The sequence below is a fragment of the Melanostigma gelatinosum genome (assembly GCF_949748355.1).
Source record: "Melanostigma gelatinosum genome assembly, chromosome: 4".
NCBI classification, from domain to species: Eukaryota; Metazoa; Chordata; class Actinopteri; order Perciformes; family Zoarcidae; genus Melanostigma; species Melanostigma gelatinosum.
Window position 1 is genome coordinate 15,924,477 of NC_136637.1, and position 17,235 is coordinate 15,941,711.

The following is a 17,235-nucleotide window of genomic DNA, read 5'->3' on the forward strand; positions in this document are numbered from 1 at the left end:
TCTCAGCATGACGCAACGATTGGGAAAAAACTCCTCCAAAGTCTAATATTTATTTTCTAATGTTTGCCAGTACACTGTAATATGGACCTTATGTTTTGCTTTTATATGTGTGTGGATTGTAATACTTTATACGACTACCACCATTCACAATCTTAAAAGAACAGTGTGAAAGATTTAGTTGCATTTAGTGGTGAGTTGCAAATTGCAACCAACAACATACCACTCCGCTCACCCCTCCATTCCCAAGTGTGTCGGAAAACAATGTTGGACTTCAGGTCGGGAAATTTAGGACTTTAATAATACTAGGAGCTACTCTTATCGGTACAAGATTCGTTTTCATGAAAAGCAATTGCTTTAAAAACATTTTCTTTGTTGTCTAGAATGTCAGTAAAATAAACAAGTTGAGTGAGTGAAGTTAATAAAGAATGAAGAACAAAACATCAGATATTATCATTCCTTCATTATGTCATTCCTCCTGTCCTCTGTCCTCCTCCCTCTGCTGATTTACTGCCTGCAGGTACTGCTGGTAGAGAGAGGAGGGCAAGTTTTGGGTGATTCTACACAAATAAAAACATAGTTATGAATATTATATTCCATTTCTGCCAATAAATCCACCCTACATGTTACACTGTTCCTTTAAGTACAGGTCTGAAGAAATTATAATGTCATTGTTGTTGAGCAAAAGTGGCTTACAATATACTTTTTTCTTCGTAAATCTATGAAAGATAAGATTCTATTGCACACAGTACAGACTGAAAGGGGGACAGAGAATAATCCCAAATGTTCAAACCACAATGACAATAAAGTACTGATTGCAATCAGCCTGCTATTGTTAAATTCCCACATTTTACATCAGATTATGTTCAATGCACTTGTTTCCTAGTAACCAAGACCAGACCAGACCCCTTACTGTATCTGGATGTGTCGGATGTCTCTGGTCTGTTGTCAATATATTTATTACCTAAGCTATAAGCTCGAATCATTTTGTGCTTCAAACATTGCAGGAGAAAACTTTGTAGGTGAAGTGTACAATACGGCAAAGCGCAGGTATTTTTGTTTGTTTGTCTTGTATTATCCTAAGGTACCTTTTGGATTGTGTGTCCGACTGATTGATTAACATCAGGCTTTCTGTAGGTTTTCAATGGTCTGCTTTGGATCAAGCCATCTTTTTAGGATCTGTGGAGACATCTTGGATTGAGGATAATAAAATAAATTTAGAGGCTTGCCGTTTAGAGTGCACAACGACAATGAAATGATGAATAGTTAAATGAAGATCAACACGTTACCAATGACGTCATACTTTGATCATCATGATAGACACAGCATGCTTGCGTCTGTGTTGCAGAGGCCGATAAATCAGTTTTTTACAACAATCAAAATACAGTCAGTTATTTACAATGTTAACGTTCTACAGACTCATGGAATCTTTACACTGTTTTGCACTTGTTTTGCATTGTCTTTGCACCTTGATTTTCCAAGCAGCAATCGGCTAAATATCATCTCCTGCTCTTTCCCTCACATTCAGTGGATCTCATCCCTCTCCCATTCTGATCTACTGGACTCTATGGCTAATACTCTCCTCCAATCAAAAGTATGAGTTTGCCCACTGAGAATTAGCATAAGCATAGCTTGCCAATCATGACGAATATGTGCAAATCCCACAGTCTATAAGGCAGCACAGCCAGCTATCCTACACCCTCTTCAGCGAGCGCCATAGGGCAGGGCAGTCTCGAGGGGCAGCGCGTAACATAATTGTGATAGGCCCTGGTGCAAGTTTTTTTATTGGGCTCTTGCGCCAAACACAAGTGCACGCTTGTGTGCACACACACACTCACACACACAAGCACAAAGACACACACATAAGCACTCCAGACAATTGCTTTGCGGTGCTAGAGGCTCACAATGCAACTGACATTCTGCAGACCAGCCTTTGTTCAGCACCATGGACAGCAGCCAAAGGGCCAGATTCATCAATGCTAAGTTAACAGCCTGCCCTAGACTCAGCAGCCAACTGTTATCACAAACACAGAATACAGTCCGGCACATTTTCCAACATATGAGAGGTTATATTGCTATATATTTTAATCCCTGATGCCCCTCTGTAATAACAAAGAACTTGTACTCCATTAGAGGTTCATCCAACAGGAACACAAACTATGACCCTTCTCTCCCACGTGGATTACAAGAGAAAGGCAACCAGAGATGAAAAGACCAGTGAGCAGTATCCAAAGGGTAAGGAAGACATTTCCATTTCAAGGATGTGTCAGCGATAACGACCAGCACGGCATTGATCAGATATCAGTGGTTGCGTGACTCATTAATTTGGTGAAAAGGTTTCTGTTGGCAATGTATCATACTGTTGCCAAACCTCTCAGCAGGAGCTCATCTATTAGTGAGGGTGTGAAGTGGACAAACAGCAGCCCTCCTCAATGTTCTGCAAGACTCTAACTAACTAAGTCATTAAAAGCACACACACACACACACACAAATTAAAAGAGGGCATGACTCGCTTTATGTTTGATTCGAATCAGGAAAATCCAGGTACCATGTTGCTAAACAAAGAGACATCTTACCAGCTGACATCTAATTCATTTTAAATAGCCACACACTGTACAGTAGCTTCCTGTGGGGCTAATAGATAAGGCTGCACAAAGAGTCACAAGTTATTTGGTTGGAAACAAATGTATGAATTTGACTGTGGTGCATGGATTTATCTACCCTATATAAGCTGACTCATTGTGATCATTGTGTATGCTCTGCCCCATACTGTATTTGCAAATGGCTTTTGGTAGCACTCAGGAAATTGTGCCAAGTGCCCACATTTTATTTAACAGATGGCACACAAGTATTTTGCACATGAATTGTAATATTACAGAAGAACGTCAATGTTATGTCAGCCATTTTTGGACCCTACAACCCCTCCACACCTGTCTCTAATTGGTAAAATCATATATTAATTCGATTTTACTCTCTGCTTGAGTGAGGAGATGCCTAGCCAATGCCAAATTACAATCTTGTTTATGAGCCATGAGCTCTTTATGCAACATTCATATGTGGACCCTGTGGTCAGGTGGTCTTTGGGTTGCCCACAGAAAGCCCCCATTGGTTCCCCAAAGGGCAAAACTACTTCGGGACCTTCATAGGCTGACCCACAGGGGGTCCACGTGGGATTAGTGAGGCTTTGCCCCTGCCCACAGTAAACCCACACCTACCCACAGCACGGCATGTTTGCTGGGTATTTGTAGTGCTTTGAGCTCAATTCTAATGTCACCATGGTAATATGCTGGTGTTCAGCAGGCAGGCCGATAATGCTCACAATGTTTACCATTTAGCGTGTTCGAGTAATAATAGCGAATCAGCAGTAAACACAACGTGCAGCTGAGGTTGATAAGAATAGCTTATCTTGCACAGTATGATCATGATCATCATCATTTTTAGCTTTCGATTGATGTTTGAACTTTGAAACTTACATTTTTTTAACTTGACGTTCACACTTCTTATTTAGAACTCTGACTTATCTTCTGGCCAGTTGTATTCCATTGGGAAGCTTCTGCAATGCTTTGGGCGCGGCACTTGACCTATTATAAGTGTGCTGGTTGAATAGAGAAATAATTATCGCACTAGCTTTCTCTGCAATCTCAGACAGGGGACATTTAAGCGACACTCAGTGGGAGTGGAGTTTGTGTCTGTGAGGAACAGGATGAGGTATTTTTAACAGCAAGGTTGACAAAATCAATCTGACATTGCTACACTGTTCGAAAATGGAAAAGTAATCTGTGAGCCTCTGGGATCAGGTTGTGAAATGCACTTTACAGTGTATTGAGACATCTACATTAATTACACAGCATATTATAATAGCATTTTCATGTGAAATTGACTTACATCCATACAGCTATGTCCACAGGGAAACAGCTCAAACTAAATAAAAAATGTCTTCATACAGTAACAACACCATTTGATGCATTCTAATGTAAATTCATGTGATGGAAATTAAATTGCAAAATGCAGTTCTTGTTAACTCTCACAGTGTCAAGAAAAAAAACTTGATGTCATACGTTTTGCAAAAGGACATTGAGGTGTAAATGTATTTGAAGGTTCAAGCTGTGTTTCGTGGAGGCTTATGTCTTCTCACCTGGTGAGACACATGATATCATAACAACAGGAATGATATTAGGAGGATAAAACATGAGAGCCTCCTATGTAATGCCTTTGAATATACTGATATACATTGTTGGTTGAAAAACCCAAGTTGGCATTGTCAGTGTTGCATATTGCTGGGTCACACAAGCTAATATCTCATTTGGTGACTTTATCAAAACATGTAAATAAGCAGGTTTATTCATTTTCTTTGAAGCTTCTTCTGGAGGTTTAATGGAAAGTTTTGTTCTTCCCCAGTACGGATATAATATGTGGCCTGCCATTGTCATATCGTGTTTATTGTGTTGTTTAATTAATAATGTAGTGGATGTTAAAGCCCTTTGAGGCAGTAATTGTGACATACTGGATAAACACTTCATTGACTTGCACAACTTTGGACTCCCCTTGGGCAGTGAGAGTAATTACCATTTGGGAAACATGGAGCACCAGCTGAAAGTATGGCAGAAGTTATGAGGGAAAAACCTGAATACAGTCAAAGAAACGTTTTTGAAGTGGATGCTCCAAAAAAAAAGAGTCTGTGTTCAGAGTAAGGATTGAAGTTATCTAGGTCACGATTCATCAAATAACAACTCTTGGTCAGTGCCCCTCGGCACTGATATCGATGCACTACCCTTTCAACTAACTCTCAACCCACTTGCATCATCATTAGATGCTCAGAGTATAAAGAGCAAGACAGTCAATGCAGGCGGTGGGTCAAACAAACACAGGACTTTCATATAGGAGATGGCTGTTCGTGTCCCAAGCGAAACTAAAAGCTGACATTTTGTCACGTCTGTCGTTAGTCACGTGATTCACATGCGTCACTAGTCACGTGACCCGTTTGTCTTACCAGCTGACATCTAATTGGGCATGTGAGTCGATGGTCAGTCAAGTTAACATCTACCACGCTCTTTTCCTAAACCCAACTAAGTGGTTTTGCTGCATACACCTAACTTCCTGTGTTGTCAGTTTGATTATGAAAAGACACTATGCATGTAACGAGTGGAAACCGACACGCCGTCCCTGACACGTCCAAAACTGACGCTATAGATCGAGCGTCACAGTGTGAAGCTTCGAGCCACTGACCAAGCCACTGCCTGCTACAGCTGTCACTGTAAACTGCAAAGATGCTATGCAGGAACAGAGCATTTCACAGTTATAGCAACAGTAACATGGTTATTATTTCTTTTTTTGAGGACACTTGCAATTTATACTTTTTTGAGACCATTTTTCACCCTTCACAAGATTAATTAAGTATCATGGTTACTTGGGGTTACTGTGTAGCCCATTCAAGATAGCAAAGGACCAAATTAAAATGTACGATTAATAATGATCAACACCTTAGAATGACCTATGAATATCAAGACTACAACTCAGAACATTCTTTCAACTCCAATCTCTCACTATCAAGCTTTCCATAGAGCCATCAAAGCCCAGAGGAGCAACGGACGGTGCCAACTCAGACCTTTGAGACTGCCGCTGCTGACAACAAATCTAAACTGCAGCAAGGCCACGTACCACAGAGGGAGATGTTGAAGGTTGGGGTAACAAGCTGCTTTATTCTCCAAGTGCATTCAACTGAACCATGGCCGAACAAGAAGGCCAAAGCAAAAATAACCTTCCTTTCAAGTTCAGGGTGGATGCCAAGAGATTTCCCATGGCGTTCGAAACACATTTTCTTGGAAAATAAAGCTGCTCAACGGATGATTATTGAGTTGTGAGTGAAGAAGAGTTTGAGATGGAACAAGGCTGATTAGTCCTAAATTAAAAGACGTGCAAGGCAGAATCACTCATGGATGATCAATAGGCACAACAATAAAATGTGAAAGTAAAGTGATAACTAGTTTTACAAATTCTCTTATCGGTCAGTCACACCTACGGAAATACTAATTTCAAGCTAATCATATGGATTTTGAATCCGGAAAAAGTAACTAAGCTGAAGTGGATATGTTGCCCCTTACACTGGCCCTGTCTTTTTTTAACAGAAATAATGTGATTTGGCCTTGTGTTTACTGGTTGAAACACTGAGGCTATATTTTCACCCCACTCCACTCAAGTGTCAGAGAAAAGGAGTCTAAAAAAAGGGGGGCCTTTGTTGATTTGCTGAAATATTTCACTGTCTCAGAGAGTTCAAGCCTGGGAGACGATTCATCTATCACAGACTTGGCTCCCCGGCCTCTCCGCTCTGACCTTGGGCCATAAACAGCATAACTGATGTATTACAGTAGCAGAGGCTGAATAATTACACGGAGGAGTTTAGGGAACGACGCATAGCACGAGAGGCTGGATGTTGCCGGCATGGTTGGGCTTAAATACCGTATGTATTTGAGTCAAGATACGACATCAAAATCACATCGTAGGGCATGATTATGATTCATCTGGAACAATGATGGTTTATGATCCATAGATATAACATCACAAGCCTGCTTCTACATCTGTGCCTCCATGTCTGAACAAATGAACCGAACAATCTCATCTTCACTTATATATTTATTTATGGATGTGGATTTAGAGCTGTGGAAGACTTAAACTCTTGCGAATGGAGCTGAAAACAACGCATCACACCACAGCAGGTCCATACCCTACAGTGGGTGCAGGTGGAAGCAGAGTTAACAAGTGTTTTTTATTTCATATACTTGAATTCATTCATGAATCCTCTGATGCCATATCAAGCAAAAGAATCTGCGTACAACAGGGAACTTAATTCTCAGTTATGTTTGTCTGATTTACATCCTGTTTAAAAGGTGCAGGATACACACACCAGGACCAATGCCACTACAGTTGTAGAAAGACACCCACACATCTCTTATGTTAAAGTAATTACAACATAAAATCTAGTCACCTTAGTTCGACTGATGAAATATAAAAACGTTGCGAATAGGGTGATGGCTGCTTCAAATCCTCTTAGTTAGCATTGCATTGAAGTCATTAAATCATGAGGATAGTTGGCAAAGATAATGGAAAATTGAAAGGGAGGAAGACAAATAACCTAGAGAGGATATGACTTACCATCAGTCTGGCAGCAACAAACAGGGGGGTTAAAATATGTGTCAGAATGCAAGTTTATTTGGTGGGATTCATGCCATGTACTGAATTAAAAGTTGTAGCAGAGGAGGCCCAGCCTTCTTAACTCCAGTAACAACAGTTCGTATTGGCCAAGGCTATGATGGACATGGACAGTGGATGCCCTTTTTTGAAAATGCTACAGGGTGTCTGCATACAAAGGTGTTCACGCATTTGTCAGCCTGTATGCTCGGCACAGGACTTGGTGGCCTTGGGTAGGTGATAAAATGTTCCATCATGGGGACTCTCACAGCCATGCTGATGCAGAACACTTGGGTTACTTGGGCTTTTATCACCGGAAATTATGTTTTTAGGAAAATGTTCGCATAACGTTTTTTCTCAAAAATACAACACATAGTAATAAAACAACTCAGTTTAGGTGTGTTTAACTCAAACCACTTGGGTGTAGGCCAGGGACATTTCACACTACCAGCAGAGAGAAGGAAAGTTTAAGACACTTAAAATTGGCTTCACATGTCAGAACCGGAGGTTGCCACCTGGGCTGGCCTGAGAAGAAAGTAGAGAAAGAAAGTAGAGGTTGTTAAAGAAAAAACTAATTTGGTTTCACAGAATATATTTGTATTCTTTAGTTTTTAGTTTTTGCTCTTAATTAACATACAGTATAACACTCAAGGGCATGAATATATTTTGGCGCTTCACACAAAATCTAATTTCCTTTTCCTGAAAAATACTAAAAAATTTGACCAAAAACATAATTTTACTGGAACAAAGTACACATTAACTGTATATAAATCCAAAATTGTCCGTGTATTGTTAATGCAAAACCATTGGTGCAAAGTAAACAACCGAGCATCTTTCACATATGTGCTGTACGTTACTGCAACACATCATCTGTCAAGACACTTGGAGGTGAGACTGAGGTCCTGCTGACGTCCTGTGTGATGAACTGAAGCAGTGAACGATCTGAAGGATGAACTCCGACTGTTTGCGTGCATAATATCAATAAAACATGAGGCGCTGGAGACTATGTGTCAGCCAGATTGTGTTTATTTATGAAGCTTCTTCTGCATAATGCTGCTGAAGATGTAATCAGTGGAGCAGCAAAGCCCAGTGATCTATGTCCGTACTCTTATCTGATCACTGGTGGGTTGAACCCTGGCAGGGCAGGGACGAGATGTAGCAATGTTCCGAATTGATAGTCGACATTGTTTAGATGTTGCGAGGTCAAAAACCAGCTACTGCTCTAAACCACATACACCTTCTTCCTCACACATATCTGTTGTGGCGATAAGAGACAAAGGTGATGTTGAAAAATGTCTCAGATAAAGTTATTATCTAACGTTGAAGCCCCAATATGGCTTGGTGGTGAGAATTGATATGTATCAGGAGGAATATTAATTCCCCTGGTGGAAGCATGCAGAGAGGAGACCCCCCTCATCTCCAGAGTAGCCTCCATATGTTACTGACCATTGCTATGTCTCCAAATTACTGAGATACCAAAACGTAGCAAAGGCAAAACCAAATTCTTGCATTGTTCTGTCTGAGGAAATACAACGCTACGTTGGTTTCTCTAGATGCTGCTTAATTCTGTCACTTTTGGAAACATACATACATTCTCTAAATACTGCACACGTCACAGTAAATCAAGTCTGTGTTGTCAGACATGCTCGCTCAATCGTATTTTTTAAAAACTCGACACAGTGTTTTGCCAACGTTATGGCCACATTGCAATGCCAGATACATTTTCCAGAACAATTATGATGAATACAAACTGACAACAGAGGTCTGCGATGTCGTTTGTAATCAGGTGGGTGGCGATGTGGTTTCTGCCTGCAGCGCTGCAGTCTCATCAGATCACTGATCAGGGAGAAGGCCGCTGGGAATTATCCAGCCCACCTCCAGAATGCAGCAGGAAACAGCAGCCGAGTCACCGCACTCCTCGGCCTGCCTCCTCGGCCTGCCTCCTCTCTTCTTACCACTAAATGCTGCTGTTTCATCTGCACGGAGAAACATTAATCAACTCTCTTCATTCAAGTGAGAGCCATTTACACATAACACTTGACACCAACCTTGAGTGAGCAGTGTGTTAAATTCAATTAACATTGCAGTGAGCCGTGGAATGCTCTTGCAAAGACATTACATTGGAGACAAGCAGAAATCCTAATGGTATTTAGGTCATTTTGCTGCTAATTTACACTTTTCAAGAGATACGGGCTACCACCTGCTAGAATCAGACAAAGCATTCTCCGTGCTGTCAGATTCAGCCATATTCAAACCCACATATCATCTCGCACGGGCACACTGGAAGCTACATTTCTGACACATCAGAGGAAGGAACTTGTGCACACCCTACCACCAAAATGGTCATACTCTCTGTCCCAAACAAACATCTATCAAACAACTCAGAGCAATGTATTAGCATCTACCTTCCCCAAAGCCGACATCTACTTCCCCACAATGAACGACCTCAAATCAATTAACACCATCGCAACACACTTTCCGCAAGAGGCATGCTGTGTACAGTAATTAAAACTTGAAAATTCCTGAATGACTGTATGATAGAGAGACACACAGAGAGGGAGAGAGAGAGACATACAGAAAGATAGACAGAGAGGAGAGAGAGACAGAGTGAGTGAGTGAGACAGGCAGACAGACCTGAATGACTGTATGAGAGACACACAGAGAGAGAGAGAGAGAGACAGACAGAGAGATAGAGGGAGAGGAGTGTGTGTGCGTGTGTCTCAGTGCCTCTGTGTGTTTATCAAAATCAATTTGTTTTCTGCTAAATGTTTGATTTTGCAATACAATATATGCTTGTTGGGAGCATTATCAAGCTTTTTCTATGGGCATGTTTTGGCAACGTCATCTTTTCTTTGAGGTTCAAGGAGAAGATCACAGTCTGGTTTAACAAAGAATAGTTAAAAATTGTTACACAGGTGAAAACAACTCAAACAACTCAACCCTGCTTGTGTCTCTCTCCCAGCAGGGCTGCATCCGTGACAGATGAAAGGTCACTTTCTGTTACTTGTTTCAATTTAGATGTGAAGGTACTACTTTGTGGTTGAACTCTGCTCTCTGTTTAGCATTACCAACCACAACATTCAATCTGGCTTCATTTCCTGTCAGAGGTGTTTCTGAAGAGGTGTTTCCATTTCCATCTCCTTGATGTTTCAGTTATTTAGTCAGCTGTCTTTATCTCCACTCCGCAGACAGAAGCATATTAATACCCATCAATAATGGCACCTACTGCACAGAACCCTCGCCTGAAAAGTTTAGGAGGAACAACGATCTGTGATGTAAATTTATGGTAATTAAATTTGCTCCAGAGGGGGAAAGTGTTTCTGTGTTTCAGCTTCATTTAACAAGGAAACAAAAGACCTCTGCTGCGTGTAACACTGTTTTTTCTACCATATTTTCTTGTTACACTAATGATAATGCAAGGATCTGAATTGGCGCAGAAGTTTACTTTCAGCTCATAAATTAAGAATATGAGTGAATCCGATATAAAAGCAGGTCAAAACTTAGAGTAACTTATTTTAAGAAGCTCATTTGACTGATGACATGCTTCATTAATATCAAGGGCAGCCCCGTCAGTCATGATGGGTTTCACCAGAAGACTAATGCAGATAAAAGGCTGCACATAACTTAAATCTGATCAAAGGCTGGGAGAAAGAAATCGAGCAGGTTAAGGTGTTAAAACGAGGGTTTTCTCAGCTCATATCATCGTATTTCCTCAGTTGCACCAAGGAGGACATTTATTACCCTTTACCCTTTAGACTCAGATTTAAAATATACTGCAAGGCTGATAAGGGAAGTGGGAACAGGTGAGCAGATGGGTGGGGCAGTCGGGTGATGGGGAATGGAGGGAACAGGGGTTACTGAGGGTCAGAAGGGAGTAGCTGCGTCTGATTAACAGGAAAATGAACAGACTGGGAGAAAACAATGACATGAATCAAGCTGATGCTGTGACATAAGTGAATAATTCAACTGCTAAAAACAAGTATTGATGACAATGATTGATGACAATGCCTACTGGTAATATGTTGGTCTCTATGCAGCTCAGTTTCCTGATTTTGTTTTAAATATGCTCGATGATTTCTTTTCAACGAGTTTAGATTCAGCAAATGCTGCTTGTAGTCTGTGATACAATGGTAAAGACTGCACCATCAAGAGTTAATACTATATACACACTGCAACCACGAAATGTAAAATAAAAGTCGAATAGTTACTGCAACAATCTGGATTATTTTGTCGTGTTTGAAGATACAGACACTCACCGGCTGGAGGAGCAAACTGCATGTTTGTAGATTTACAGTCATCTAAAAAGTAGAACATCAGGAGGTTTCTCCTATGGACGGTAGTAAGGCGGAGGGGGTGCGGGGTCCGTTAGTTCGCTATTTATTGTTTCATTGGTGATCTGATAATCAGTAAACTCGTCAAATTTGCTAATAGGCTATCTAGTCACCAAAATAGGAAAAAATACATTTTGGTAGGTTTCCTGCGATTGGTTCGAATGGTGTTGACACCAGAACAACTGCCACTTGCCAGCGGGCCGAGACCATCCCTTTGTGGCGGACCAATGAGCGGTTGTTTGGTCCGCACCAGTGTTCCAGACCTGAGTGTGGCGTTCACGCTAATCCAAACAAACGTCTGCACCACAGACGTTTTCAAAGACAGAGCAGGAGTCTAGAGTAGGCTAAATGCTTTCATGAACCATCATTGTTAATCCCACTCAATCATCATTGTGTGGGATTATTCTGTGCTTCAGTATCAAAGAGACATTTGTTTATTTGAAAAACATCTTGAAGACAGATGTGGGTGACAAAAACCAAATACTTCATCAGTAAGAAAGCAAAACCATTGAACATGAAATCATTCTGAATGTAGGAAAAAAAAACATTTCCAATGTTCATAACCCAGGATTTAAATGATTGCAGAGACAAGGAAGTATAAATATCCAGTATTACTATTTGGATGGCTGGTTTGCATTGCATCATTTATATATCATTGTCAGCTTATCTTCAACTCATTCAGTTTCTAATATCATCTCTTAGTTTACTTTTCATTCTTATTGTGTTTTAGTGTACATGTCAGGCAAACACAGATTAATGCTTCTGCAAAAACACATTAATTGTTGTCAGAGCGGAGGAGGTGACAGACAGTCAGTGTTTTATAGTCTGCGCTGCAGAAAGCTTCACTGTTGAAAGTTACTTTGAGATTTCTGGTGCAGGCAAGAAGTAAAAGTACAACAACAAATAAATAAATCCAGGTCTCTTTGTAAAGTTTTAATTTTTTTCAGGATATAAAGAAAAAGCACAGCAAGTAACATAAAAGCTTTCTGACTAACTGAAAGCCTTAAAGTGTGAAAGATGATACCAAAGAAGTGACTTCAATATTGTATTCATATATACAGCATGTGTTGAAATCATGTTTGCTTATGACAGATGGATTTTAGTCGATTCGGAAACTGTGACACAAATGTCAATCCTCCGCTCATTCTTCTCACGTTATGACAGATAGTGTATGGCTCTGACATCTTACATTGCAAAGAAAGTGCATCGTCCTTGTAGAAAAAGTGCTTCATAAATGAAGTCCAAAGTGTTGTTCAACTGGAACAAAGTTGTGTTTTGATCAACACATTAATTCTGCATTTTTCCTTTTGATAAATTATTTTCAATACATCGGAGAACTATTGTTCTGAGCACACAAATTACCATTTACATTTTTGAAATATTGAAATCCTTAAATTGAGAGCAGAAAGGACCTAAAGAAACCCTTAATAAATTGTTCTGTTTGTGACTTCACATCTCATTGATACACCGGTGCCAGTGGCTCAGAGGCTCTGTGTGTCTAGTAACGCACTGAGCTCTCGGTGAATCCTCCAGCTCTGTCCTGGCGGGTCAGTGGGCGCTCCGGGCTCCTGCTAAATGAAATACTCCTTTTGGTTTTCACTGGGAGCGCTCAGAGAGTCTGCCTGGCTGCTGAAGGGGAGCTCGTGGTCATCTTCAGGCTGTGCTGCTTTGACTTCCTGGTTTCGATACGTCTCTTTCCTGCTGCAGATGAATCTGGCCATTATCGCCAAGGCAGACACAGTGACAAAGATCACCACTGCAATCACCCCTAAAAAAACACAAAAGGACTTTTGATTTAAAATCACATGCATGGAGGTAAGAAACAAGGTTATTTTCGGCTTTTTGAAGAACATCCTAAAAGTGAAGAGTAACTTTGAGTCAGATATCATACAAACCGTTGTATGAGGATATCATGAGACAGAGACTGGAAATTGGGTTTTAGTGAGAAACAATCAATGTAAATATAACTGTACTTTGTTTACAAGAAAACTTCAAAAGGCACCTTTAAATATGGAGCTACAGGTGGGAGGCAGTTTGCTAAGACTCAAGCAACAAGAAACGGTCAGCCGGTTTTGTAGATTAATTCATCACCTTGTTGAAAATGTATGAATATGGTAGCGAGTAAGGGAGGACCATACATCAACTTATATATATGGTTATAGATATCAACTAGACATATACTGTATCATATGCCGATGTCTGTGAAGACAAGGGTGTGACATGACAGGTTTACTAGCTGCAACACTGGTATTGTTTTAATTTTGTTATTCTGTGTGTGTGTGTGTGTGTGTTTGTGTGGCAAAATGCGGTCCTGGAGTAGAGGGAACTACCACAGTGGTGGTTTTGAGTACTTTCCCATGTCTGTCAAAATGGTCTCTACTTCTCTTCATCTGTGATTTCCATCCCCCGGAGGAGGAATCTGTATCCAATCAGTAAAAAGTCTAAAAAAATAGTTTTTGGTACAAACAAAATAAAATTGACATTACCCAAGCTTACGCTTTTATTTGTAAACCAAACTAACTTTTGCGACACAAATAGCCACTTGACTGAGTTGAACGCTGCAATTAAGTGGTTTTGAAATGGAAACACAAATCTAAAATTATTTTGTCAGCAGTAAGTTTTTTTGCGTAAAATCTGATTACACACTTTCTCAACCGTTAGGATATTTACTTCCTCCTGCTAAAATCAATTGCATTACCTCCAATTAGTGCTGAGTCACTCCTGATGGCGTTGACTAAAGGTTGACCTGGATCCACAGAACCAGGTTGGTCTGTCGAGAGAAAGACAAAGAAGAAGAAAAAAACAATAAAAGCAGAAAAAGAGTCGCGAAAAGAAAGGTAAAAAGTACAGACAAGATATGAAGCGGGAGAACAAAGAAGATGAGGTAAAGGAGTGTATGGGGATAGATAGAGTCACTGCGAGAACCATCAGTCAGTGCAGACAGTGCTTGTTTGAAAGCCTCGGAACAGCCTCAAAGGACTTCACTAGAGTTGTCTGACTAATCTCATCTGTTGTAGTGCCATCACTTTGTCTGCTTACCGTGGAGGATGGTTAATGAGCCCATAAAAAGTCGAATGAACAGCCCTAAGAATACTATTGAAGACATACCAGAAAGGGAGACGGGTGGGCTGGTTGCCTAATGATATTCAGTATAAGGGATATAAGGACCGAGTCTGCTTCTTGTACCTGATAAGGAGTGTGTGGTTTCTGTCGCGTACGGATTGGCCGGAGAGGAAGAACCACAGCTCGACTGGGCCAACGGGCCACTGACAATAACAGGGCTGTCAGGGTGCAGCAGAGCGGCTTTCAGAGGACTGATGGAGTTGAAGAAAACACCTGACAGACAGCCGGAGAATCCAAGAGAGGCCAAGCTGGCAAGCCCTGCATCCAACTCAGCAGCATCTGAATACAGAGAGAAACACAAAGACTGAGTGAGAAGACGCATTTGTTGTCAGCAAGTTCCAATTACACATTTGACATAAACCAGTGACACACATGTATCTTGATAAGGGCACGTTTGTGATGATAAGTGGTATCTATCTAACTCTTAATTATTTTAATATCCATTTTGATGCTGCAAAACTTGCTGGAAATGATTTTGCAAAATAAAACTCAGGATGAAACTGAAAAACCACACATCACGTTCAAAGGCTTTTTCCATGTTTCGAAATGTTGAAGGCCGTGTTTTAAAACAATTATTCCTATAATATTCATGCATGCTAACTGCAGTCTGGTTCTATAATCGTACAGGCTTCGCCGTCTAAAGGCTGTCGCTATTGGGTTGATCCCCACGCACATGTGCAGTCTTGTGCCCTGCATGGGCCTCTTCTGGGGTCTGCCCAGCTGCCGGACTGGCTACATCCTCCAGTCAGACCGTCGTTCCAGCAGCATAGCAGCCTCAGTGCTGTCCATGCCGGGCTAGTGCTTAACCCGCAGTCCTCTTGCCAGTTCTGTCCTCGCTTGCCCGAGGAGCTGCGGTATAGCTGCGGCTGATAGAACTATAGCCTGAGGGGGATTGAGCATGGGTGCGATGTTATTTGCTGTAACCGCCGTATGAGTGCAGTGCGGCGCGGCGGCCATTGGACTGAAAATGTGGCCCCCTGAAGAATTTAGCTGAATTACCCTGCTGTATAGTATGAAAGTGCCGGGTGAATACCTTCATGTTCCAAGAGCGGAGTCAAGTGAATATTTGTACCTGATGATGTGTATGTCACTACTAACAGTTATAACTTTCAGCATTTTGTCACTCACCAGATTGCCTCCCAGCTGTCATAACTTTGAAAAACAAACTGCCCCTGAGTCTCACTTGTGGTTGATGCGCTGATGTCATTATTTGTGACAGAAGGTGCTCAATAAAATCTTCAATGACTATAAATGTCAGTGTAAACAACAATTATTCCTGCAGTGCAATTTGATTACACAGCACATTAAATGCCACTCATCTCAGTTATTACTGGTGAGAAGCAACCTTTCACCACATGAATGGGCTACTGCAGAGTGGCCTGGCTGGAGAGGGCTGTTCATCAGCTGTATATTTGATCAGGCTTTGATTACGTGATCCTCTGAGCAGCAGGAAATAATTTGACTTTGAATTATATATCTTATGACACACGTATTGAGCAGCCTGCAAGGTGGAAGGCAAATAAATGACAACGGAAGAAAAAAATGTCATGACACAACAGATCTAATTAACAACTAAAAAAAACACTGCCGATGCAGTGCCTCGTGGCATCACGGTGCGCACCATGTGCCGCCCTTAGCACCAATAGAAAGCGCAATGCTACAGCCCATCTATTTGTTCTTCACATGGTTATTACTACTTTTTGTACAGTAAAATAACTGAGTACTTCTTCCACATGTGCACTACCTTAAAATCATGTAGAGATGCTCACTAGCAGATTCTCAGAGCTATGGATCGCCCTGCCAATGTCTTCATAGACTACTGCAGGGATGACGTATTTTCATAGGCCAGCCCCAGATGTTAGCATCGCACTGGTCCCCTCGACAAAAGGCTGATGGTATTTTTCCACTGGGTTTTTGATAAGTGCAGAAAATAAGCTCTGTGGCACAGTTTACGATACTTGTACATTTTGTTCAGGAGGATAATCTTCACAAATGAAGACCACTTTTATGATTTTTGAAGCATGAATGGACAGAAGTAAAAAGCTAAGGCTATAAATGCATTACACCACAGTCGCATGAGTGCGTGTAGCCACAACAAGGCTGTAGAGTTGAAGACGTTTTGTAGTCTCATTTAGTCTGTGGTTACAAAGCGTCTGTTTTTAAGAGAAAATTCATGAGAGCTGTATTTACTGACGTATTCTATAACGTACAGCAACATGTTAAAATCTCTTTCAGTTGTTTTCACCACAGATCTTATTTCAGGCAGCTAACCAACATAAATAAATAAATAAAACATTCACTTTGAGATGACGGAACCGGAAGTGCAAAAATGTGAACTCATTTACAGAATTCAGGATTAATTCCTGCAGCACTCCATCACGACAGGATTGTGGGTTGAGATATTTCTCGATTTTAAAAACCTCTTTCCTCATCCATCCATTGACATGCACCAGAGGAGAGGAAGTCAAGCTGGCATGGGAGCAGAGAAGACGAGAAGAAGAGGCTGAAAATAGGACAGTGGTGTGAAGTGGCGTGGCGCACCGAGTGCCAGCATGCGCCTAGGGGCCTGTTTTGACGTACGCTGTTCGGCGGCAGTGTG

General features: G+C 41.1%; 1 protein-coding gene across 1 annotated transcript in view; it reads right to left on the reverse strand.

The window, feature by feature from the left end:
• Positions 1–13,084: 13,084 nt before the first annotated feature.
• Positions 13,085–17,235, reverse strand: part of LOC306776164 (contactin-associated protein-like 4) — a gene marked incomplete at both ends in the record, with an annotated part of 77,861 nt that continues 73,710 nt past the window's right edge. Inside the window, 3 exons of the mRNA XM_079266772.1 lie at positions 13,085–13,281; positions 14,212–14,283; positions 14,700–14,915. Of these exons, the coding sequence (XP_079122898.1) occupies positions 13,085–13,281; positions 14,212–14,283; positions 14,700–14,915 (485 nt within the window). The remainder of the gene's footprint in view (positions 13,282–14,211; positions 14,284–14,699; positions 14,916–17,235) is intronic.